The sequence below is a fragment of the Protopterus annectens genome, chromosome 2.part1, assembly GCF_019279795.1.
Source record: "Protopterus annectens isolate FY-2018-M chromosome 2.part1, PAN1.0, whole genome shotgun sequence".
Lineage (NCBI taxonomy): Eukaryota > Metazoa > Chordata > Ceratodontiformes > Protopteridae > Protopterus > Protopterus annectens.
Window position 1 is genome coordinate 1,531,691,975 of NC_056729.1, and position 27,142 is coordinate 1,531,719,116.

At 40.1% G+C, this 27,142-nt stretch overlaps 1 protein-coding gene across 4 annotated transcripts in view; it reads right to left on the minus strand.

The window, feature by feature from the left end:
* The window catches only part of LOC122794523 (probable glutamate receptor), a 1,137,906-nt gene that overhangs the window by 67,124 nt on the left and 1,043,640 nt on the right, over window positions 1-27,142 (minus strand). For all 4 annotated transcript variants that reach the window (XM_044062989.1, XM_044062987.1, XM_044062988.1 and 1 more), the window contains exon 8: window positions 8,777-8,994. In XM_044062989.1, the coding sequence (XP_043918924.1) occupies window positions 8,777-8,994 (218 nt within the window). The remainder of the gene's footprint in view (window positions 1-8,776; window positions 8,995-27,142) is intronic.

Genomic DNA, 27,142 nt, shown 5'->3' on the forward strand with positions numbered 1-27,142 from the left:
CTATGGAGTAAAGCTGGAGTTTTTTGAGGTGGTCAGTGTAGGGAATTTGTTTGAGGCCAGTAATCCTCTTTGTGAGGTACTTCTGTGGCCTTTCCAGCTGCTGCAGATGTCTTGTGAGGTACATTCCAAAAGGGGTGTTGTACTCTATAATGGGTCTAATGAGTGTCGAGTAGAGGGGAACAATGACCTATTTTTTCCTGGATGAGAACCCTTTTATGATGAGGTGTGCCATGCAGAAGGACTTCCTGACTACTGTGGCGATGTGACTATCAAAGGAGAGACTACTGTCCACCTGGGTCCCAAGGTCTCTTATCACGCATTCGGTGTTAAGTAGATTGCTGCTTATGTGGTAGTTCATGGGTACAGAGTTTTTACCAAAGGGGATGACACTGCACTTTTTGGCATTGAGCTTGAGGCCATGGTTCTGACACCAAGCATCTGTCTCAGCGAGGCCCTTCTGTAGGATGGCCACATCATTTGGGGACTTGACTATGGCTCCTAGTTTGCAGTCATCTGTGAACTTCATTAGCCAGAGGCCTTCTGTGTTAGCCTGTACTTCAGGGAAGTAGATACCAAACAGGAGAGGTCCCAGGACAGAACCCTGTGGTACTCCACTTGTCACTGCTTTGAGGTCAGATTTGGAGTCTGCAACTTTTACAGTGTGGGTTCTGTCAGTGAGCCAGTTGGCAACCCATCTTGTGACGTAGGGATTTATACCTAGTTTAGTGAGGTTAGCTATAATTCCAGAATGGGGGATGGTGTCGAAAGCCTTGGCGAGGTCAAGATAGGCTGTGTGAACCACCTTATCCTCATCTATGGCTTTGGTGACTGCCTCAAAGAAGTCAATCAGGTTCAGAAGGCATGATCTGCCTTTCACAAACCCAAACTGGGTGGGATCCAGAGTTTGGAGGTTACCAATGTCTTTGTTTATGAGTTCATGATGATACATTCCATGGCCTTGCAGACCAGGCTCATCAGGCTAATAGGTCGATAGTTTCCGGGATCAGTGGTGGCTCCCTCTTTGTGAAGTGGGATAACTGTTGCTGTGCACCATTCAGTGGGCACAAAGCCTGATGCGAGGCTATTATTAAACATGGTGCTTAAGTGGGGAGCCAGTTTGTTCTGAAGTTCATGTAAAATGCAGCCTGGGATGTTGTCCGGTCCCATGGATGCTGTGTTTTTGGCTTTAGAGAGTGCAGCTTTTACCTGCGTAGTTGTGGTTACAGGGACTCTGCATTCTTCCTGTATAGATATGGGCCCTTTAGGGGGTGAGAGGGGGGCAAAGTTAGCACTGAACCTATCTGCCAGGATGTTGGCAATATTAGTTGGTTCTGTAATTTTCTTGCCTTTGTGCTGTAACTCAGAGCAGATTAGGGTGTTGCCATCGAGATTCTTGACATAGCTATAGAATGCTTTGTGGTTGTCCTTGGAATTAGTGGCAATTTTGTTTTCGTAGCTAGCTTTGGAGGATCCTATAAGGGATCTCAGCTTCTTACTGAGGCTGACCAGGGAGCTCCTCCACTCATGGGATTTTACTCTCTTTTGCAACAGTTTCTTCCTTCTGTTGTACAGTTTGTTTATGGCAGGGGACCACCAGACTGGCTTCCTTTTTTTGGAGGACAGCGTCTTGGTTCTATTTGGGATAGCACGAATTAACATATGATACCAATAAAAACTGTAAAGAATCTGCAGATTCATGCAATTTCAGTTTGTTTCATGAGATTTTTATAAACACCAAACATTCTACAGCACTTAAATCTTTGGAAAAAAAATACAGAAATTAGTATATCTTCTAGAAGAACAAAAATATCATGAAGGAAGAATTAACTACTTAAAGCATCATAATCTGATGTAAATTAGCTGCCTTTCTTCTAATTCAGTTTACTGTATATTTTTGTACATTAAAATTGATACACAAGATATGGAGTTAAGACGCATAAAACTCTGAATGATGCATGTCTGGAGAATGTGTTAAAATGATATCACACTTTAGATCATGAAGAAAAAAAATATTAATGCAAACCAAAGTAACAAGCTTATTTGAAGATGAGTTACATTCACATGTCAGGAAATTATCAGCTGTCGCAAGAGAATGGTAAACATATGGATGTGTGCAAAACACACACACACACACACACACACACACACACACACACACACACACACACACACACACACACACACACACACACACACACACCATTTTAATGGAGCATGTTGAAGGTATAGCATCTAATATATAACATCCAAACACCATAGACAAAAGGCTGACTACAGAAAAGTACATGGTTATCCTTCTTGCATTACAGACAGTGATTTATGCCAAAGACATGGTACTATTATGCTCTAAACATTCTCCTTCCTGTCTTGAACTCAAACTTCATGCTAATTTTCATGTCCTTATTCAATGGGCCAATGATAAAAAAAAAAAAAAAAAAAAAATTGCTCAAATCCCCTAAAACAAAAACAATGATCTTTGGTACTTAGCAAAAGTTCACTTCCATCTCTTGACCTCTACAAATCCACAATAATCGCAATAATGTTAATGAAAATGTCACTAAATTCAACCACCTAGTTATATGATTGGACCTTTTCCTAAATTTCCATCTCCACCTGGAGTACACACAAAAAAATCATCTCTCTCCTATTATGGGCTAATAGGATCTCCCATTTTCTTTCCAGACCCTGTAGGACTGACATAGGTAAAGGTACCTTCCTGGCTCAGCTAGAATATGGTTTCCTTCCAATTGCAGCTGCCTCTAAAATAAATGCTTCCACTATTCAATCTATTTTAAATGCCATATGCAGATTCATTACTCTCTCCCCAAGAAATAACCACCATCATTGCAAAACCATTTAAAAAATAACTGTCTACGTGTGAGGCAATATGATGATTTTCTACTTGCGTTTCCTCTATTTAAACTTATCAAGAATGACACCATCTCCCAGTTGCCTCCTAACTTTTCAGAGATGCATGCAACAGCTTACAGCATTAGAAGTCTTAACCACTCAGGTCCTCTGCTCAAACCCCTAAACAAAGTTTCACCGCACAAACCATGTTTTCTCAGTCCTTGAACCTAAAACGTGGGAATTTCTCCCTTCTTTTCTTAAAGATCATTTACTCCTTGTGCTGTAATTGTTAGCTTCTCTTTCCTGTGTACAGAAACTAGTATTCTCTTTTATTTTTGCTATTGTTGCATCCTCTTCCAGCAATTGTCCATTGCACCAGATCAGAACAAAAGGTACATTGTAAGACTGAAAGAAAATGCAACTGACTCCCGTCTAGTCATACAATGTAAACTCATCCAACCCTACTTACATCTGTGTGGCTTCTTCTGGCTCTAATTTTCATTGTGTTTCTTTCAGCGTTCCCACTCTGATATCCACTCTGTATATAATGCATGTACATATTGTGTTTTGTCAGTCACTCTGTAAGTAATCATGTGTATCTATCGTGTTTAGTCCCAGGTTGAGAGTGAAATATGTCCAATGAAATTAGTGCTTTTCTCTGGTTAACACAATCAAAATAAAATAAATAAAATATCCTTTCCCCAGTGTAACCCATAGAGTGACATGATCGCCATTTTCTAATGCTGCCTCTACCTGGATATCCCAGACCCTCTTCAACTTATGTACTACCATCTCTAGAATTTTATCCTTTCTGGTACAGCCTTGCACCAGATTACTGAACTTTTAATTCTCTAAGACATCTCATCACTACCTGCTCTCCTCTGTCAATTGGGGCCCTCCTACCCAGTGGGTGAGAGCCCTTCGTATGAACTATCACTCAAGCAGGTATCAGAGGTTTTCTTTGTTTATCCTTGTCAGACCCCTAATCTTGCCCATAGTGTTCAAGGGGTATTGCAATAAACCAGGAATCAGTGCTAAAAATGCTTGTTACTTCCTTGAGTTGCTATGTGCACAAACATTACAAAAATGAAATCCAACACCCTTGTACTGAGGAAGATGTCATAGGACATTGAAACTGGTTTACAAGCTTCTTAAGGGTCATTATGCAACAATGCCTTGCTAATAAAGATTGCTTCTGCACTCTTACATGGGTTTGGCTGCTATTGAGGTTGAACCTGCTTTGGTGCTGACTTAATTAATTTGAATTCTGGTAGTGTACAACAGGACTTACTGTTTATGTTCATGCCTCTGTATACAATGTAATTATAGCTCTGCTCCTAGTAGACAGCACCTCTGTGTGATCCCCTGCCTCCCCTGGAGATCTCTTGTCTCCACCATGGGATTCTAGCATAGAGCTTTTACATGAACATGCATCCCCTGATCCTCCCTTTCAGAAGAGTTGAACATAACAGCTCCAAAAGGTGCCCAAGCATTTAATCAAATGTGGGCTGCCTGGGTCACAGACAGAGCTTTATTCCTCCTTTAGTGTCCTGGGTGCTGGAGGAACTAAATGGTGGTAGGAAGGAATGGCTTTTTGCTGTCCCTCTCACTTTGGGACAGAGGGATGTTTCTGCCAGAGATTTGACATTTCCTTGCTGATAGGGGTGGTGACAAAATGTAGAGGCAGGCTGCTGTTAAGAATTTGTCATTGATTGTGGAGGTGGCGGTGGGGACAGAGCAAACTGGGACTACATGTAGTGATACACATGACTTCAGTAGTTCCGCCTGGTTCGGGCATACAAAATATGTCTCGCAGGACAACCAAAATGACATTTAACATACGTATATGCATATGAAGGACACCCAAAGACGTATTTAACATTTGATGCTATCAGTTACTCTGTTCAATACCACTTCATCTTCCCAGATTGACACTGGGGGGGGGGGGGTCCCAGCCTCAGTGGGTAGTATCAGGGACACAAAGAGAAAATAGAGCAGTGGAGCAATGGGACCAGATTCAGAGCAGTCAATGGCTGGCAGGAAGGCATGCAAAGGAAGCCAAAAGAAGTAATATGTGACTTCCTCATGAAAATAATTGCAACAATATACACTGATGTTCATACTAAAATGTGTTTGCAGTCACGACACTGAATCTCAAATATTTTCTTCAGCTTTTACATATTATCTCATTATCGCCACATTCGCCACAGGGGCATCCTACCGTAGTCACCACTCTCTCTCACTTGCTGAACTGGGCTGGCTTGAACTCCCTCACCTCCTTCAATGGTATCAACTCTCACTCGCCCACAAACTAGTAAACCATCCACTAAATGTCTCATCCCTCCAGAATCTACTCCAACCCTATCGCACCACTAGACCACTAAGATCCAGTAACAAAAATCACTTGCAGATCACTAAAGCCAATAACTCTGCTGGTGAAGCACTATTCTCTTGTGCCATAGCCAAATTATGGAACTCCCTCCCACCCACAATTATCTCCATACCATCATGCACCCACTTCAAAACTTTACTAAAAGCGCACCTAAAAACATGCTGGCTTTGCCCTTGCAACTCCCACTCTAATATCACCCACCCCATCCAACCACTACCTTCCTTTCCACTCCACTAACTACCTTGATTATAACAAGCTCAGATGCTCATAAGCCTAGTACTTATTATACAGCAGGAACTTCTTATTGTAACACTTGTTAATGTCTGTTATGTACTTGACAGGTAAAGATTCTTGTTGTCTACTGATGTACTATGTTCTTCATCTGTAAATATGTTGTAAGTAATTGCTATGTAAATTGTTAATCGCTATGTAATCCAATGTAACTACTGTCTGTTTATTTTAACTGTGGAGCTTTTCTCCCCGGGCCTCCGCTGAAAATGGACCTACGTCCAGTCGGACACTCCCGGTCAACAAATATAAATAAAATAAAATAATAAAATAAAATAAATCTCTATTAATTACTGTGGTTCACTCACAGATCTTTTTCTCTCTCTCTCTCTCTCTCTCAAGGTTATATCCTGAAATAATGCCCCAGACATTTATTTATTTTATTTATTTTCATTTGTTGACCGGGTAGTGTCTGACTAGGCCAAGAGCCCGTTTCTAGCGGAGACCCGGGGAGAAAAGCTGCAAGGAAGATTACATAGTTTTTACATTTCACATATGAATATTACAATGATTAGCGTGCACAAACTAATACGAATAGAAATTCAACTGCAAGGTTCTTAACATGGTATCTAAAAACAAAGTAACAATGGTAGTTATATCAAACAATATAAACAGTTGTACCATATCATCCCTCTCCACAAAGGAGGAGCAACTACAAACCCTGGGAACTATCGCCCATTAGCCTGATGAGTCTGATATGCAAAGCTATGGAACTCATCATCATGGACCTAATAAACAAGGATACAGGAAATCTCCAAACTCTGGATCCCACACAGTTTGGTTTTGTGAAGGGTAGAATCATGCCTGCTCAGTTTGGTCGACTTCTTTGAGTCAGTCACCAGAGCTGTGGATGAAGGCAAAATGGTCCATACAGCCTACCTTGATCTGGCCAAGGCCTTTGATACCATTCCCCACTCAGGAATCATAGAAAATCTCACTAAGGTAGGCATCAACCCCTATATCACTAGGTGGGTTGCAAACTGGCTCACAGATAGAACCCACAGTGTGAAAGTAGCTGACTCCAAGTCAGACTGCCGACCAGTCACGAGTGGAGTCCCACAGGGTTTGGTCCTGGGTCCTCTCCTGTTTGGTATCTACTTCTCTGAAGTCCAGGCCAACACAAAGGGACTCTGGCTGACAAAGTTTACAGATAATTGCAAGTTGGGAGCTATTATTAACTCCTCTGGTAATGTTGACATCCTGCAGAAAGGCCTCACTGAGATCAACGACTGGTGTTCGAACCATGGCTTTAAGCTGAATGCCAAAAAATGTGTCGTCATCCCCTTTGGGAAAAACTCTGTTCCCATGAATTACCACATCAATGGTAGTCCACTGAACACAGAAGGTGTTATAAGAGATCTGGGAACACAGGTTGACAGCAACATCTCTTTTGACCACCACATTGCCACTGTGGTCAGAAAGTCCTTCTATGTGGCACATCTCATTGCTAAGGGTTTTGCATCCAGGAAGAAAGAGGTCATTGTCTCCCTCTACTCTTCCCTCATTAGGCCAATCACTGAGTACAGTGCTCCATTTGGCATGTATCTCACTAGACACCTACAACAACTGGAGAGGCCACAAAAGTACCTCACAAAGATGATCCTAGGCCTTAAACACTTGTCCTATATGAATAGACTCAAAAAACTCCAACTATTCTTTGTCTCATATCACCTACTTAGAGGCGATCTCTGCTTGACTTACAAAGCCACGTCTAGCCCAGCTCTGTTAGAAATGCTACATCTAAAGAAATCCCAATCCCTCCACACCACACACTCCAGAGACCTCAACCTCATTATCAAAATCAACAGAACATGCTGGAAGAACAGGTTCATAACCCAGAGACTGCCCATGCTATGGAATAGACTTCCCATACATGTCAAGCAGAGCACCTCACTTGCCCTCTTCAGGAGAAATCTTGATGAGTGGATGGGAAATAGAAAATTCACCCCAGGGATCACTCCAGTGGCTCTACTCAACAGATGCACTGGGAACTAATGTCGGGTGGCACGATGCCCGGGTAATACTATGGGCTAGGCTTGCAAAAGCTCCAGGGCCATTAGCCTAGTACACACATATGAACCTATATAAAACAGAATACATGTTAATAAGACATACTTTTTTGGGGGTAACATGACACAAACTGAGAGTAAGAAGGCTTAAATAGCCAGGATATATTGGGAAAGGGTGGTGTAAAGAAAGCAGTTGGACATTTAGGGGTTAAAGTATTTAGTCTGGGTGAGAACAGGAGCAAAACCTATTTTTTGGAGAAATATTTCTTTAGGGTATGTTTAAATGTATGTGCATCATTGATGGACAGAATATGTTGTAGTAGAGAGTTCCAGTGTTTGGCAATGATATGAGAGTACAAGGAGATGCCATGTGAGTTTTGTGCTTTATTAACCTTCAATAATATTTTATCAGCAGATCTAAGGGATGTTAGGTTACTGTAGGGTTGGACAAGATCAGATAGAGCTGGCCACTTGTCAGGTTTGTATAAGACTGTAGGGGCAGTTAGTAGCTAATTCAGAGTAAGAAGATGTGGCAGCTGTAACCAATTTAGCTGGAGAAGGGCAGTACAACGGTGAGATCTTTGAGACTGATTAGTGGCAAATTTGGCAATTTTGTTATAGCAAGATTCAAGAATATTTAGGTCAGATTTGCGAAGATTGGTAAATATTTGAGAGAAGTAAAGAAGGGAAGATAATAGATGGGTTTGAGCTATTGTGAGTCTGATATGGTCAGTGAGATATTTTTAGCCCTATAGAGTGATCCCAGTTTGACATGAACCTTTAGAATTGTTAGTGCAAGGTGTTTGTCAAACTTAAATCCACTATCAATTGTGACACCAAGACGTTTTGTGTGTTCAACGGGCTCTAATTTAGTGCCATTGGAAAAGGAAATATAGATAGGACGTAGGTTGTTAGTTGTTGAGGTATGATGGAATACCATAAGCTTTTTTTTGGGGGGGTTAAGTATAAGCTGATGGACTGTTAGGTAATTTTCAATATTGGGGAGGGCTGCCTGAGTTTTTTCTTGGAGTTCTTTGATAGTGGGGACGGAGCAGATTAGGGAAGCATCATCAGCATATTGTACAATTGAGGTTGGGTGAGTGGCGGTATTAAGATCATTAAACATGAAAAAACAAGTCCTAAAAAAATCAGCAGTTATTTAATAGACTAGTAATATATACCTATTCTTATCCTAAGGAAACAGAAGTATATAAAAAAACAAAACAGAAAACTGTACCTTAAAGAAGTTGTATGTAGATGACTCCCTTAAAGTTTCAAATGCAAGTGTCTTCTGTTTCAAAAGATCATCAAAGGTCTGAATGCTTGGCTGTTGTGTTTTTGTGTTCAGCAGAGCAGCAAAGCTGGCAATGTAGGCTGTTACTAGCACAATGGTGAAAAGCCACCAAACCACAGCAATAATACGAGTTGACAGAGCCTTTGGCTGGGGATCCACTCCTGTTAAGAAAATAAACAGTCTCAAATTAGATTAAAATTGTTGTGCTAAGACTGCATTCTCAAAATCTCACATTAGATAAGAAAAGCAATGCAAAAACAGCGCAGTGTCTTCCAGTACAATGCAGAGTCTTTGCATTTTTTACATGTATTTGAGTATACTTGAAAATCGTTTATTGGAAAAATGACATCATTTTTAATTTAACCATAAATACAAACTAAATTATGATTGTGTGAAGATTGCTTACTAATTCTGATGAGCTATGTGTGTATGTAGGACAACCAAAGAGGCATTTAGGCTTAGATAAGATGCAAAAAAAAAAAAAGTCTGAAATATTTTTCTCCTGCATTCTCAAACAGTCTAAAATCATACAAATATGAGGAAGCTATGCTTCAGCACTGCAGAAATAATTAACATTTTCTGAAATCATTTATACATCCCTTAGCTTAACTTCATACTGAATACTTGGAATTAATATAACCCATACATTGTTTCAATGGATCCTGTGTAAACAGAAAACAAACCCTGGGATTCAATAAAATCCATGCAAGAATATCACTATTCTTGCACAGAGAGATTCGGATCCATATAGCACAGCTGTGCACCTTGCATATTTATGAAGGGGCACTGCTGTAAGGCTACATGGACAAGAGACATGAACAAGTGCAGGGGGCATGTCCCAGCAGTGGTCCCACACTTAACACACCCTCTGCACTCAGAAAGTGCCATTATGGCACTTTGGAAACTAGCAGTGTCCGGGGACACAAATGGAAATAATAACAGTGTCCGCAGACACTGAAATGTAGGAAACAGACAGGCACACCCCTTCACAGTATAGACCTGCACAGGATGTCCAGATCGGTATGCCGGTGTAAATGCTGGCATACCAAATAACTCAACACCATCATGTTTCCAAGAGGAAACAATTAAACAGTGTTCCCAGTTGTGGCCAGAGTCCCGCCATGTATGTTGCAGTTGTCCGGATGTCCTGCCTAAGAGGTATGTGCATACCCCTAAAGTGAGAAGAAAATTAAAATCCATTTTATTTTTTTTCCATCCCAAGTAAAGTTTAAGTGTAGCTGAGTGGGTGTGGGCGGTGTGCAGCTGAGCTTAGCATAGCTTAAATATCCCAAGGAGCTAAATAGAAATATACAGCTAAAGCTATCAAGGTGAGATTGTGTAGTGGTTATAGCTTCCGCTTTGAGTGCAGGCATTCATGGTTTGAGCCCCAATGAAGTCTGTTCACTTTTACATGGGAAAGCAGTATTAAAATTCTTTTGTTTTATTAAATGAGGTAGTAAATAATATTTGTCAGCCAGGGTAGTGTAGCAAGTCCAAAAGTGAGGTGTCAGTCTAGAAAAAATGTGAAACCTGCATATTAACACAAATGCCCCATACAGTATAGTCACACAAGAATATAATATAATGGAAGCACATAGGGGGATGGCATGGAAGGTAAACATAAAATTATAATATGTCAGTAATGATGACTCAATCCCACAATCCTGATAATCTATAACATGAAATCTGAGCAATGCTAAGTAGTGTTCAGCTATACTAAGCTGGTGTAAGCATTGCTTAAATGTAAATGCTAAGCAATAAGTAGCCCAGCTAAGTGGATTTGTGCATTGGTAAGCAGTGCTCAAAATCTAACCCTTTAAGCACTGCTAACCTTAGCTAAGTGGGTTTGCATGTCACTTAGCTTAGCTCAGCATATTCAAAATGGTCCAATGATGGTAAAGGGTGGGAATATGGCCCTATTTAAACCTTGCAGGTGGGAATACAGCCATAACCAGTTGTAGCTCATCTTTGCAGGCACTATGGCTGTCAGAGGAGAGGGATCACACTTTCGGGCGCAGCGCTGGGGGATTCAGGAGTCTAGGGTCATGGCTGGACTCCTAGTGAAAGACCATGAGGAGAGACTGCTGCAGGGCCAGTAACAGGGCTCACAATACAAAGCGGAGGCCTGAGACCGTCTCGCACATGATCTCATCAGTTCTACTGGCATCCCTCGAACTGGTGAGCAGGTCCAGAACTATTTTGCTGACCTCAAGCATAGGAAGAGGAAGGTTTTGGACCAGTGGACCCAGGACGCATGGGCACAGAATGTCACAGCAGTGTGTAATATCTGTATCAATTGGTGTTTACCAAAGTCCAGCCTGTGTATGTGATCAATAGGTATGCATAAATGTTTCTTTATCTCCTGTACAGCTGCAGATGAGAGGGCTGCGAACATAGACACCCATGCCAGCAGGTTGCTAAGGCTGCGCTGGGAAGCTGATGAGTACAAATCCAGCTTGCAGTATTCAGGGCAAATAAATAGAAAGGAGTAGAATGTCACCTGCCAGTAGGTTAAAATGTGTACTGTGTGTAATAAATAAATGACGTTAGCAGAGTAATAGTGATGTACAGGATATCTATCAATAAAAGTGTCAGTACCCTTCAATACAACTAAAAACCCCAGACTGTTGTGTTTACTTTGGTATGTGGTGGTATGAATCTAAATGTGTACAGGTTCTGCACAGCAAATATGGCTCTGACAGCATGAATTAATTGAAGCTCATCTGACAAAGATTGTGGAGCTGTAAAACAGGAGATCAACTATATGAAATGTTCCATGCACCAAGATCTGATCCCTGAATAGTAATGTGTAAAGTATTATACTGTGTTAACCATTGCTTTCCAGATTATAATATGTCAAAGTATTAATACAGTATTGATACACAGTACACGAACTATCTGCCATGCATGAATGTCAGACTTACAAGGTCAGATTGTCCAACCAAGAGAGTATTAGGCAGAAAACAGTTAAGCAGCTGACACCAATTACTCAATAGCTCATTGTGATGAAACACAACCTTTTTTGCACAAACAGGCACGGTTCGAATCCCGGGAATGGTAGTAAGCTGTATGCATAATTTCACCCAAGAATATGTGTAGAAAGAGTCAGGTAGTGTTAACAGAAATTTCCTCAACAGGTCTGCCAGATAAGGAAATGTTTCTATTAGCTGTAAGAAGGCTGTACTAATACACTGTGTACAACACTTCCACTGTCCAACCACAAGGCTGCAAATGACAGCAAGATAAGTACATACACCAAGCGGTTTCTTCCGATAAATGTCCCTCAAGTATCACGCTGTCACGGCTAGTGGTCACAGCTGCCAATACCTGGGTGATAGATAGAAATCCAGGTGGAGTATGGCAGTAACACACACATACACACAGCATGAGTGCAGGGCACCCCTGTCAGTGTCACATATGTATCTTTGAATATGTGAATATGTGTAGAAACAGTCAGGTAGCGTTAACAGATATTTCTTCCACAGGTCTGACTGGTAAGGAAATGTATGTATTAGCTTTAAGAAGGCTTTAGTAATACACTGTGTATAAACATTCCAGCGCTCAACCCCAGGCCATAGGTAGATGTAAAGTGAGGTCATACCTGGAGAGTAACGAGTAGAGTAATGATCAGTACATTTGTGAACAATTTAAGCCTATACAGTTGTTAATTGACATCTCTCTCTCTCTCCCTCACCCTATCTGCACCAATAATTTATACACATAATCAACGGGTATGTTTTTCTCCAAACCTACTGTTGGGACATGTGTTCTATTGTTCTACAAATATTGAGTTGTTTGATTATTAATGTTCCCTGTTCAAATACTATCATTGGTGGCCTGTTACTATCAATGTAACTTGCATGCCATTACAATGCTTACTGTGGTTCCACATAAGCATGTCTTCTGTTTGCTATGCAACTGTTTCACATCTGTTTTATGAGGTCAATTGGAACACCCATGCATGCTGTTAAAACTAATTTCGAAATGTGTTGTTTATGACTAACCAACATATATTGTAAAACCTCAACACCATATCACATCTGGGAAGGCAGATCCCGGCGGATCTGCCTGTCCCACCTCATCTGGCCATGGCACCAGGCCCCAGCACATCTAGGACCCAACCTGGGACCTCCTCTTCCACTGGTCCTACACCACCTTCAGGTGGAACTGCCTCAGGGGACGGGGCCCACCCCCCTCCGGGAGTGGGCATGGACAGGAAACCGTCATGAGTAGCCAGGTCCAGGGCTTGGTGTGCAGCACCATCCAAAAGGAGTTTGGTGGATAGCTGTGCCAGATTGAGGGCCACCTGGTGTATATTGAGGGTCAGCCTGTCCCTCCTGTCCAGCTCCCAGCACAGCCACCTTTGGGGCCGTGAAAGTGCACTGGTGACTGCCCATGGGTGGGGACCTCAGTCCCACTGTATCCATTTGGGGGCTCATGGGCATCTGATTCCTAACCACCTTTCCCATCCAAGATGTTTACCCCCCCCCCACATGTGTCATATAGCACCCCTGTCTGCTGTCTTGTCTGTCTTGTCTGTCTTCCTACCTAACTTACCTCCCCAAATATACCTACTATCCTTCCCCAACATCCCACTCTCACCTTAAAAAAAGGGCATCTGTTCCCCCCAAATATTATGCCCCATACATAGCTGTCCATTCCACACATGTCCACTGGACACATGTAATCTGGTCCAATTGGCTTGGCAACACATTACTGTTGTCCTCACCCCTGTCTCAGGGGTATGAGCTTCCAAATTCACCTCATAATTCTGTAGAAATTCACAGCTGTTACTGTAGAAGAAATGGACAACTATGGGCTTTTCCTACACCCATCCTGCACATCTCTAGTGACCTTTCATACTGCACTTCCCTCTGCATGCCCCTTTTTTCACCATTTTCCTATCACCCCTTTTTCTTTTCTTTTAAAGAAATTAGCGCCGGGGTAAGTGGGAATAAGTGGTGCCAAGTGAAGCTAAATCTGATTAACCATAGCTTGGCATCACTTAGCAGCATGCAAACCCATTTACAACTGCTTAAAAGTGCCTTAACCACTCCACACCCCATCACAAACCGTGAAACACATACTTCACATAATCAGTGTGCCACGCAATCACAGCCCTTAAGGCAAAATAACATACCCAACACACTAGTAATAGGTGGCTCTATAGTTAGGTACACTGATGTCCCACCAACTAGGCTGGACAAAGAGAATGTTACAGTTAGCTGCCTGTCGGGCACCAGGATCCGCCACATAACACAAGCACTCAGGTCACTCCAGAACAAGTACAAATATGACTCTGTCATTGTCCATGTTGGTGTGAATGACCTGAGACATACCTCCCTGGACTACATGAAAAGAGACATGGTAGAGCTCTCTGATCACGTAGCCCAGGCCGGTATGACCCCGACCCTGAGTAGCATTCTGCCCTCACCAAGAATAATGCCACAGTATAAAGAAAAAATGATCAATTTCAACAATTGGCTAAGTTTCTGGTATCATTCAAAGGGGATCCAGTATCTGTCCACTTGGGATGACATGCTTGATAAGCCACGTTGCTTCACAAGAGATGGCTTGTACCTGTCACCCTTAGGCTTTCGAATACTGGCCAAGGCTTTTGCTGCCCCCATAGTGAGGGTAATGCTACTCAACACCAGAAGTCTAAACCTCAAAATGCATGCACTCGAGGCACTCCTCAGTTTGGAGAACATTGATATCTGTGCAGTAATAGAAACCTGGTTTAAGGCTCCAGAGAGCACCTCAGCACTACCAGGCTATAACTCATACCATACTTTTCAGCCACAGAACCTGGACCAAAACACAAAAGGTAGGGGTGTATCCATATTCATCAAGGATACCCACACCTCCAGGTTAGTGGCACAGCACGATGCCTCAGAGATCATCCACGTGCAACTAACAACGGGCAAAACTGCAATTCAAATTGTAGCTTGCTACAGATCACCCACCATGACCCAGGACCCCCATTCCGCATTTCTGGAGACACTGGAAAATATGAAAGTCCTACCAAACACCCTAATAATGGGTGATTTCAAGTACCCAAACATTAACTGGGAGAACTACTCAAGTACTAACTCCCTTGCCCAGTGCTTCCTAGAATTTATAAACTCGAACGCCTTGGATCAGCTGGTCAACACCCTCACCAGAGGTGACAACATATTGGACCTGGACATCACCAACATGAGCGACCAGTGTTCTACACTGGAGGTCAAACCCTTGCTGGTTAAATCAGACCATAGACTAATCACTCTGGATACCCACATTCCACCCCCACCCCCAATCAAGGAAACCACCGTGAAAAACTTTTCAAAAGCAAACTTCACATTACTTAAGACTGAGGTGGAAAGGTTCACATCCCCCATGCTAAAGGACAATGCTGTCCAAGCTGCTGAATCCCTTACAAAGGCACTCTATGAGCACCTGCAAGAATGCATGGATCGTGCTATCCCAAGCAAAACCAAGACTCACTCCTCCAAGAAAAGGAAACCAGTCTGGTGGACCCCTGCCATAAGCAAGCTATACAATAGAAGGAGGAAACTAGTGCAGAAAAGAGTAAAATCCCAAGAAGGAAAGACATCCCTGATCAGTATCAACAAGAAACTATGATCCCTCATAAAATCATCCAAGGCTAGCTTCGAAAGAAAAATTGCCAAGGACTACAAAGATAACCACAAAGCATTCTTTAGCTATGTCAAGAACCTAAGTGGAAACTCTCAGATCTGCTCTGAGTTAGTGAAGAATGGCACAAAATACACTGAACCGACTGTTATTGCCAACATTCTGGCAGACAGGTTTAGTACAAACTTCACCCCCCCTCTCATCCCCTAAAGGGCCCATAACCATACCAGAAGAATATAGTCACTGACACACAGGTTAAAACAGCCCTATCCAAAGCCAAAAATACAGCTTCAATGGGACCAGATGGTGTCCCAGGCTGTGTCTTACATGAGCTCCAAAATGAACTAACCCCTCACCTAAACACACTGTTTAAACTCAGCCTCTCTACAGGCTATGTACCCATAGAGTGGCACACAGCAACAGTTATCCCACTCCACAAAGTGGAGTCACAATGGACCCCGGGAACTATCATCCTATAAGCCTGACTAGCCTGGTCTGCAAGGCTATGGAGTGCATCATCATGGAATTCATTAACAGAGACATTGGGCACCTTCAAACAATGGACCCTACCCAGTTTGGCTTTGTTAAGGGCAGATCATGCCTCCTAAACCTGGTGGACTTCTTTGAGACAGTTACCAAGGCTTTAGATGAGGGAAAGGAGGTCCGCACAGCCTATCTAGACCTCACAAAGGCTTTCGACACCATTCCCCATTATGGTATTATAGACAAGCTCACCAGCCTGAACATAAACCCCTACGTCATGATATGGGTTGCCAATTGGCTCATGGATAGAACCCACACAGTGAGAGTTGCAGGCTCTAGGTCCAACTCTAAACCAGTTACAAGTGGCGTACCCCAGGGATCAGTCCTGGGACCCCTCCTGTTCGGTATATACTTCTCAGAGGTACAGACAAGCACAGGAGGACTATGGCTGACCAAATTCACAGACGTCTACAAACTGGGGGCCTTAATTGACTCTCCAGCTGACTCAGACATCCTCCAGAAGGGTCTCACTGAGATGGATACCTGGTGTCAAAATCATGGCCTCAAGCTAAATGCAAAAAAGTGCATAGTCATCCCTTTTGGAAAAAACAAAGTACCTGCGAACTACCACATACATGGTAGTCCCCTAAATACAGAAAATGTAATAAGGGATCTGGGGACCCAAGTAGATAGTAATCTCTCCTTTGATAATCATATTGCCAAGGTGGTTAGAAAATACTTCTATGTGGCCCACCTAATCACAAAAGGGTTCGCATCAAGAACAAAAGAGGTTATTGTGCCTCTCTGCTCATCACTCATCAGACCCATCATAGAGTACAACACCCCATTTGGGATGTACCTTACAAGACACCTGCAACAGCTGGAAAGACCACAGAAGTACCTCACCAAGAGGATTACTGGCCTCAAACATATGCTCTATGCAGCCTGACTGAAGAAACTCCAGCTGTACTCGGTTGCATACCTCTTACTCAGAGGTGATCTCTGCCTGACATACAAGGCCATGTCCAACCCAGAATTGATGGACATGCTCCACCTAAAAAAAACAAACCCCAAGAGCCACATGCTATAGGGATCTAAACCTCACCACAATGATAAATAGGGCATGCTGGAGGTATAGATTCCTGTCCCAGAGACTCCCCATGCTTTGGAACAGGATTCCAATCTACATTAGGCAGAGCCCCTCACTAACACTCTTCAAGAGAAACCTTGACGAGTGGATGGAAAATAGAAAATTTACCCCGGGGATCACTGCAGTGGCTCTGCTGGACAGAGGCACAGGGAACTAATGGCTCAGCTGGACCGATGCACAGGGAACTAATCTAAGGGGGCGGTGAAAGCCAACACATTCTGGCTAGGCTTATAGATGCCCTTGGGCAGATAGCCTAGTACTTACCTATGAACCTATGTAGCCATCAGACCTTGTTCTGCCCAGCAAGAAAATAGTCAGCCCTGTCAAGTCTCAAACCCAGGATGCTGTGCTCTACAATCACAGCAACATACCACTACACCATCAGAGATGTGAGAATCTGTGATGCTTTAACAAACATATCATATATTCTGGTCATTTAACATTAATGAAAAAAACATCAGTCCCACATCTCAAACCCATGACCCTCTACACTATAGTCAGAGCAATGTACCTCCACACCATCTGAGTTGTAGTAGCTAATGTTGCTTTTTCAAACATATCATACAATAGAGCCATACAGCATTAGGGAGAAAGCTTTGTGGAATCATTCATGTGTTGTATATATACATACACACACACACACACACACATATATATAATATATATATATATATATATATATATATATATACATATATTCTAATAAAACCATAAAAACGAAGGGAAAAAATTCATATAAGAAAAACTCCGTGCTTATGAATACTCAAAATTAACGAATGGCTATAAGGAAATAAATAAATAGTCAACAGACAAACTGAGTTCAGTTCATCGTCTGTTGAGTATTTATTTATTTTTTCCTTATAGCCATTCGTTAATTTTGAACATTCATAAGCACAGAGTTTTTCTTGTGTATGTATGTATATATATATATATATATATATATATATATATATATATATATATATATATATATATATGACTGTTGAAACATATATATGAAAAAGTAGATACATAATCTAAATATACATATATAAAGGAAGGAATGGCAGTGGAATTTCTAACTAGATTGTTTAATGAAATTTTGGAAAGTCAGAGGATGCCTGAGGAGTGGAGAAAAAGTGTTTTGGTACCTATCTTTAAGAATAAGGGTGATGTGCAGAGCTGCAGTAACTACAGAGGGATAAAACTGATTAGTCACAGCTTGAAGTTATGGGAAAGAGTAGTGGAAGCAAGGTTAAGAAGGGAGGTGATGATTAGTGATCAGCAGTATGGTTTCATGCCAGGAAAGAGCACTACAGATGCAATGTTTGCTCTGAGACTGTTGATGGAGAAATACAGAGAAGGTCAGAAGGAGTTGCATTGTGTCTTTGTAGACTTGGAGAAAGCATATGACAGGGTGCCTAGAGAAGAGTTGTGGTATTGTATGAGGAAGTCGGGAGTGGCAGAGAAGTACGTAAGAGTGGTACAGGATATGTACGAGGGTAGTGTGACAGTGGTGAGGACTGCAGTGGGAGTGACAGATCCGTTTAAGGTGGAGGTGGGATTACATCAAGGATCAGCTCTGAGTCCTTTCTTATTTGCAGTGGTGATGGACAGGTTGACAGATGAGATCAGACAGGAGGCCCGTGGACTATGATGTTTGCAGATGACATTGTGATCTGTAGTGAGAGTAGGAATCAGGTTGAGGAGACTCTGGAGAGGTGGAGATATGCTCTAGAGAGCAGAGGAATGAGGGTCAGCAGGGCTAAGACAGAATATATGTGTGTAAATGAGAGGGAGGGTAGAGGAATGGTGAGGATGCAGGAGTAGAGTTGGTAAAGGTGGACGAGTTTAAGTACTTGGGATCAACAGTTCAGAGTAATGGTGAATGTGGAAGAGAGGTGAAGAAGAGAGTACAGGCAGGGTGGAATGGGTGGAGAAGAGTGTCAGGAGTGATTTGTGACAGACGGGTATCCGTAAGAGTGAAAGGAAGGTCTACAAGAGTGTAGTGAGACCAGCTATGTTATATGGGTTGGAGACAGTGGCACTGACAAAAAGGCAGGAGTCAGAGCTGGATGTGGCAGAGTTAAAGATGTTAAGATTTGCAATCGGTGTGACTAGGATGGATAGGATTAGGAATCGGTATATTAGAGGGTCAGCTCATGTTGGACAGTTTGGAGACAAAGCAAGAGAGACGAGATTGCGTTGGTTTGGACATGTGCTGAGGAGGGATGATGGGTATATTGGGAAAAAGATGCTAAGGATGGAGCTGCCAGGTAAGAGGAATAGAGGAAGGCCTAAGATAAGGTTTATGGACGTGGTGAGAGAGGACATGCAGGCGGTTGGTGTGACAGAGCAAGATGCAGAGGATAGGAAGAAATGGAAAGAGATGATCCGCTGTGGCGACCCCTAACGGGAAAAGCCGAAAGAGAATGATGATATATATTCTAATAAAACCATAAAAACGAAGGGAAATAATTCATATAAGAAAAACTCTGTGCTTATGAATGCTCAAAATTAACGAATGGCTATAAGGAAATAAATAAATAGTCAACAGACGAACTGAGTTCAGTTCATCATCTGTTGAGTATTTATTTATTTTTTCCTTATAGCCATTCGTTAATTTTGAACATTCATAAGCACAGAGTTTTTCTTGTGTATTTATATATATATATATATATATATATATATATATATATATATATATGTATATTTTCTAATAAAACCATAAAAACGAAGGGGAAAAATACATATAAGAAAAACTCTGTGCTTATGAATACTCAAAATTAACGAATGGCTATAAGGAAATAAATAAATAGTCAACAGACGAACTGAGTTCAGTTCATCATCTGTTGAGTATTTATTTATTTTTTCCTTATAGCCATTCGTTGATTTTGAACATTCATAAGCACAGAGTTTTACTTGTGTATGTATATATATATATATATATATATATATATATATATATATATATATACATATATTTTATATATATATATATATATATATATATATATATATATATATATATATATATATATATATATATGACTGTTGAAACATATATATGAAAAACACAATCCACGAAGACACGAAGCTCCACCAAAAAGTTTAATAAACAACAAGGCACGGATCTCCAACACTGACCTAGGTTTCGTCCTGTGGACTTCTTCAGAGTGTTAGAAACCAGCTCAATAAATACTAGCAGCAGTTAATCAATTAACTAAATTAACTAATGAAAATAAGCTGTTAAAACACAAACTAGTAATAGGCACAATTACTAGTGAAGCCTATTGTTCACCCTAAAAATACTTTAAAAACAACTTCCTTATAATATAAATAGTAAAATTACAAATTGTACCAAAAAGAAAATAAAAATACATCACTATTTGTGAAAAATAATTAAATAAAAATGAAAATAAAAATAAAAATAAACATCAATGTTATAAAAAACATACTTGAAAACTAATAAGTATATAGTATTAAAACTTGTAATTCCAAGTATAACCAATACCTTAAATATAATATAAACATACCCATAAAAATGTGTATTTATTTAATTGCACATTCAATAAGTTCCACATAGGGATTATCCCATTATATTTTGGAGCCTCAAATAGGGTTTAATAGAAATAAATTCATTGAGGCCCGGGTAAAAATGTGCATTCAAAATCATTTGCCATTTAAGCTCACATACATCAAGGTGCAATTCAGTTAGCCTACCTTGTTGGTCCTGGACTAGTTGTTCTATTATGCAAAAAGAAAATTTATGATCATTATATGTTGTAATATGTCGTGCTAAGGCATTAGTGGGCTTTCTATGTTGGATGTCTAAGACATGCTCCTTAATTCTATCCCTAAATTTTCTGCATGTCTTGCCCACATAAAATGCCATGCACGATTGACATTTCACAAGGTAGACTACATTGGTGGAATGGCAATTGAATTTACCTCTAATTTTAATGTATGTGTTATTAACAGTGATTTTACTACCTGTTGGCAAAATATAAGCACAAATAGAACACCTACCACATTTGATGTTACCTCTAATTTTATTTATGCTATTATTAACAGATAAATTACCTCTCTCAAAAATTTGTTTTAAGGCCCTGTCCTTACGAAAAATAAACTTAGGCTTGCGGGTTGCAAAACCCTGAAATTCCTTAAGCCTAATAAATGACCTCCAGTTTTTTTCTATAATTTTAATGATACCATCAGTATCCGCATTAAAAGTAACTACAAACAAAATGTGTTCATCTCTTATATCATACCTATTTTCATTGTTAGAATCACCATTAAATATAGTGTGTAGACTTTTAAGTATGGGCTGAATAAAACCACCATCCCTTTTAGTTTGTATTTCCTTCCTTACATCCTCACATAAAGATATAGGGTAGCCCCTATTAGTAAATAATTTAATCATAAATTCAACTTTTGTTTGAAAGTCAGCATCCTCGCTGACCATACGTGCTGCCCTGATTAATTGTCCTTTAATAATGGATTTTTTTTGATGCTCCGGGTGCCAGCTGTCGTAATGCAAATAAGAGTTTGAAAATGTAGATTTTCTGAAAATTTTGGATGAAATATATTTGTTATCTTTATTATAGGTTAAACTTACATCTAAATAACTGATTTTTTCCTCATTAATTTCATAAGTGAATTTCAAAAACCATACTGTCTGATTGATGTAAGCTATAAATGTCTCCAAGATTTTCTTCTCTCCCTGCCATATAATAAAAATATCATCCAAGAAGCGAGTATATAATTTAATAAATGACCTATATTGACTGTTGAAAACAAAGTTGTTTTCCCAATAAGCCATGATATAATTGGCATAAATGGGGGCACAAGCTGCCCCCATTGCCACACCAGTTTTTTGACGAAACTTATAACCTTCAAAAAATATGAAATTGTTGTGTAATACTAATTCCATAAGCCTCACATAAACATTTGTTTAATCCTGGTCGTAAACACCAGTGACCATAAGTTGATCTTCCAACCATTCAAGGCCAACATCATGTGGTATAAACCTAAATAGGTTAACTACATCAATTGTCAAAAAATGATATCTTGCTGTACACCATAATTTTTGATCTTATCCAAAAAGTGCCACAAGTCTTTGGTTATGTATGGAAAACTGTTTAAACCTTTTTTCAACTTAGAATCCAAATACTGACTTATAAAGGACGCTTTGCTTCTTTTCCCATCAACAATTGGTCTAAATCGAACATTATTTAGACCTTTGTGGATCTTTGGTATCCCAAAGATTCCACTCAATACAGGGTATTTATTTGTCATAAAGAAAAATTTGTCCTCATTAATTTGCCCCTGAAATAACATGTCTTCAAGGACCAAATCAATTTTTTGATATGCTATATGAATCTCATTGATACTCACTTCCGCATAGTTTTCATCTGATAACATAGTTAACATTTCATTATCATAATCTAATTTGTCCATTATTACAGCTCCGTTACCCTTGTCGGGCTTCATCACCCGTATACCTTTATTAAGGCAAATATAATTAATACTATTAATGTTTTCTTGAGTTAAATTACCTTGATTTGTAAAATTGTTATCCTTATATAGTTCTCTTATGTCTTGTTCACACAAATTTTGAAATATATGAACCATGTTATTGTATGGTGGATTAAAACAACTTGGTTTGTGCAAATTAGAAGCTCTTAAAGCATACTCTTCACAATTTTTAAACCCAAAATGGGCCAACAAGTTCAATTTGCGTGTAAATAGTTTCAAATCCCTAAGTGTTTCAGCTATATTTCCTTTTCTACGAGGTACAAAATTAAAACCTTTTGATAGAATGTCAGCATGTTTCGTATCAAACTCAACACTTGAGTAGTTGAATAACTTAAAATCCTTTGTAGTGTTAAATAAAGTTATGGGATTCGATAAAGGATAATGGGATAATCCCTATGTGGAACTTATTGAATGTGCAATTAAATAAATACACATTTTTATGGGTATGTTTATATTATATTTAAGGTATTGGTTATACTTGGAATTACAAGTTTTAATACTATATACTTATTAGTTTTCAAGTATGTTTTTTATAACATTGATGTTTATTTTTATTTTTATTTTCATTTCTATTTAATTATTTTTCACAACTAGTGATGTATTTGTATTTTCTTTTTGGTACAATTTGTAATTTTACTATTTATATTATAAGGGAGTAGTTTTTAAAGTATTTTTAGGGTGAACAATAGGCTTCACTAGTAATTGTGCCTATTACTAGTTTGTGTTTTTAACAGCTTATTTTCATTAGTTAATTTAGTTAATTGATTAACTGCTGCTAGTATTTATTGAGCTGGTTTCTAACACTCTGAAGAAGTCCACAGGACGAAACCTAGGTCAGTGTTGGAGATCCGTGCCTTGTTGTTTATTAAACTTTTTGGTGGAGCTTCGTGTCTTCATGGATTGTGTTCATTGCTGTTTTGGTTCCCTGGTTCGTATATATATGAAAAAGTAGATACATAATCTAGATATACATATATAAAGGAAGGAATATATATATATATATATATATATATATATATATATATATATATATATATATATATATATATATATATATATATATATATATATATATATATATATATAGTCTACTTTAAGCTCTCGAAAGCAGTAAAACCCGAATCCAAATTTTGCAACACAGAAAGACCAAACCAAGAATACATCGAACGAATGAAACCGCGAAAGGGGAAATATCGAAATCACATAGTTGGCCCATCTGCGGTATAGCTCCGTAAGGTAAGTGTGCGATAGTTACGGACCTTAGGGTTAGGGAGGGATTAAGGTAAGTGCATAGGTAGGTAGTGTATGTAAGATTTTGTGTAGGTAATGAATGTAAGGTTTAGTGTAGGGTTTTAAGTGTATGTGTGTGAAATATTTAGTTTGTTTGGGTATAGCTCCGTAGGGGAAGTGTGCGGTAGTTACGGACCTTAGGGTTAGGGAGGGGTTAAGGATAGTGCATAGACAGTTGTGTATGTGGGGTTAGTGTAGGGTTAGCAGTAGGATTTTGGTGCTTTAATTTAGGGATAGAAGTAGGGATTTGGTTAGTGTATGTATGTGTTTTCTTATTGTGTTTGGGTAGGTAGTGTGTTGCGGGTGGTGGGTTGGCCGACTATGATGGTTCGAGGTTTACATTTTTGCGCTTTAGTACGTTTGACGTATCCGTGGTTCGCTCTTTATGTGTTGCATGATTCGGATTCAGGATTTTCGTGTTTCGAGGGTATAAAGTAGACCCATATATATATATATATATATATATATACACACATACATATATATATATATATATATATATATATATATATATATATATATATATATATATATATACATATGTGTATAACAAGCAGTGCAGTCATACCTCAGAACCATCCCTCTCAACCTCTTAGTGCAAGAAACCTGTACAAAGGTTGTAAAACGGTGGGAGGGAATGGGCCACATATAGGGACATATTTTAAATATCACTGTTAGAAATGAAGACATTTGCTACAGCAACAGGGCACATTTCAGCAGGCAATTACTGAAGGATATGAGGATAGAAACTTGAATGTTATGTCATTATTTACCGACATAAATCCTTGGATCATGACAGTGATATACCAGACAAATAGAAATAAATTGTGGAACAGAACAAAAGTATGGTCCAAACATCTGGACATTCTGTGAAAATCCTGGCAGTGGAGATGTATGTTCAGAACCCCTTGATGCAATGAATCTGGATCAAGCCTGACAAAGTGGGGGGAGAAAGGCATGAAAATAGAGACATATCCAAAATACGTGAGTAGATAAGCTGATAAAGTTGATGTAGTAACTCTGTATGTCCTAACATATATTGACTGAAATATCATAAGTCTGGGACTCAATTGCTTCCCATTAGTTAGTGACCTCAGTCCACACATCATCCCACTGATGTGTCAGGAATACACAACAGTTATGGGGACCAGACCAAAGATATCGGCCAGACAACTGGACATCCTACAAATATGTGGACATAACACATTAGGGAAACTACACTGAGCTACCAAGCAATGTCCAAACTACAATCAGACATAACACTACCCAAATCCAGCCCTGGGGCTGTGCACATGTATTTGCAAATATAACAGGCACTACAGGGATGTAACACTAGTGGAAAACAGACAGTAGTGTGAAAGTACATACCCACAACCAATTGCACCACAGTCACAGTGAAATATCAGTAAGCAAACTGAACACTACAGTATAATGACTGTGTGAGCAACAATACCCCATTTGCCACTCGCACATTACCCCTACATATACTGCCCCAAGTCACAGTGTAGTGGGAATCTTGAGGTGTTATGGGACATGTCATGGTCTGCCCATACAAACATATACAGGTGATAGGGAACCAGAAACCAGAGCAGCATTTCATGTCAGATAGAAAGGGCCCATGACACTCACATGTACCCCCTTCCCTACACAGCCCAAATAACATGTACTCACTACACTGCTACACAATCCTGACAGTCTGTTAACAATATCCAGACATACACAGACTTCTCAAATGTACAGTTTCCCACAAAATGTATAGGCACAGGACTCATATCTATGGCCGCTTCCTTGTTACATGTCTGGGAGTCTACAACATCACTGGGATGGTAGCAGGAATGAAGGCAATAAATAATGATACTACATACCTCTGAACCTCTTAGTGCATGACATCTGGACAAAGCTTGACATAATTGGGGGACAGAGGCCCAAACACGGAGTATATTGGACATATTGCTGTTATAAATTTAGACAGTTGCTGGTGTTATTGGGTTTGTTGTAACATACCTACTGATTAGCCAAGGACAACAACTGTTTGGGGAACAGACCAAACATATGAGCCATGCATCTGGACAGTGTCTAGGCCTCTGGACAATGTAGAAAGTATGACCGCAGTCATGTAACAGAATGGAAATCCCCTGGCAGCTGCCAAACATGTCACCCAGCACCTTATGAAGCACATTAAGACCAATACAACACTCCCTCACATCAGCTCTGGGCAATTACCCATGTATATTCAAATATAGCATGTACTACAGGGATGGAACTGTAGTGAAAAGCAGATAGTTGTGCAAAGATGTCCACCCAAAAACATTTGCACCACAGTCACAGCAACATACCAGTACACAAAATTAACTCCAGAGTAGAACGGCTGTCTGAACAAACATATCCTGATTGCCAGTCATACACTACACCAACATATACTGGCCAAAATCACAGTGTACTGGGACTCCTGAGGTGTTACAGGACATTTCACAGTCTGCCCCTACAAGCATACAGACCTGATAGACCACCAGCAGCCATAGCAGCATGCACAGTCAGATAATTAAAGGATGTATGGCACTCAGATCTGCTACTCTCCCTACCCAGCCCAACAAACATCTACACGCACAACACTGCTACACAATCTTGGCAGTCTTTTCACAATGGCCAGACATACATAACTGTCATATGTACAGATTTCCACAGAATTTCCAGGGTGTGGAATCATAATCCTGGCCACTGCTGCATACCACAGCTAGGAGTCTGCTAGGTTACTGGGATGATAACTGGAGTGCAGGCTGTAATTAATGATATACCATATCTCTGCACCTCGTAGTGCAGGACATCTGGACAATGCATGACATACTTATATCACACATAATGGTGTTACAAACTGAAACAGTAGCTGGTGTTACACGTGTTGTTATAACATAACATCCCTGAAGGATATGATGTCTGGAGCACCAATAGATGTCAACAGTTAGTGACTACAATCCTCACATTATTCTACCGACCCCACAAAAACAGGTGTTGTTTGAGGAACAGACCAAACATAACAGGCAAACCTCTGGCCAGTCTGTGGACAACATGCCCTTTGAGAGGTTTGTTAGAGGACTATTACTGTCAGATGTCAAGTCACTCAGTAAATGCATGTCCAGATGAACCCTGTCAATCTAGCAACCCTCCATGTGTATAACAGCACTAATGACATACAATCTGTACCCAATTCTGGAGCTTTGCCCCCCATGTTGTTG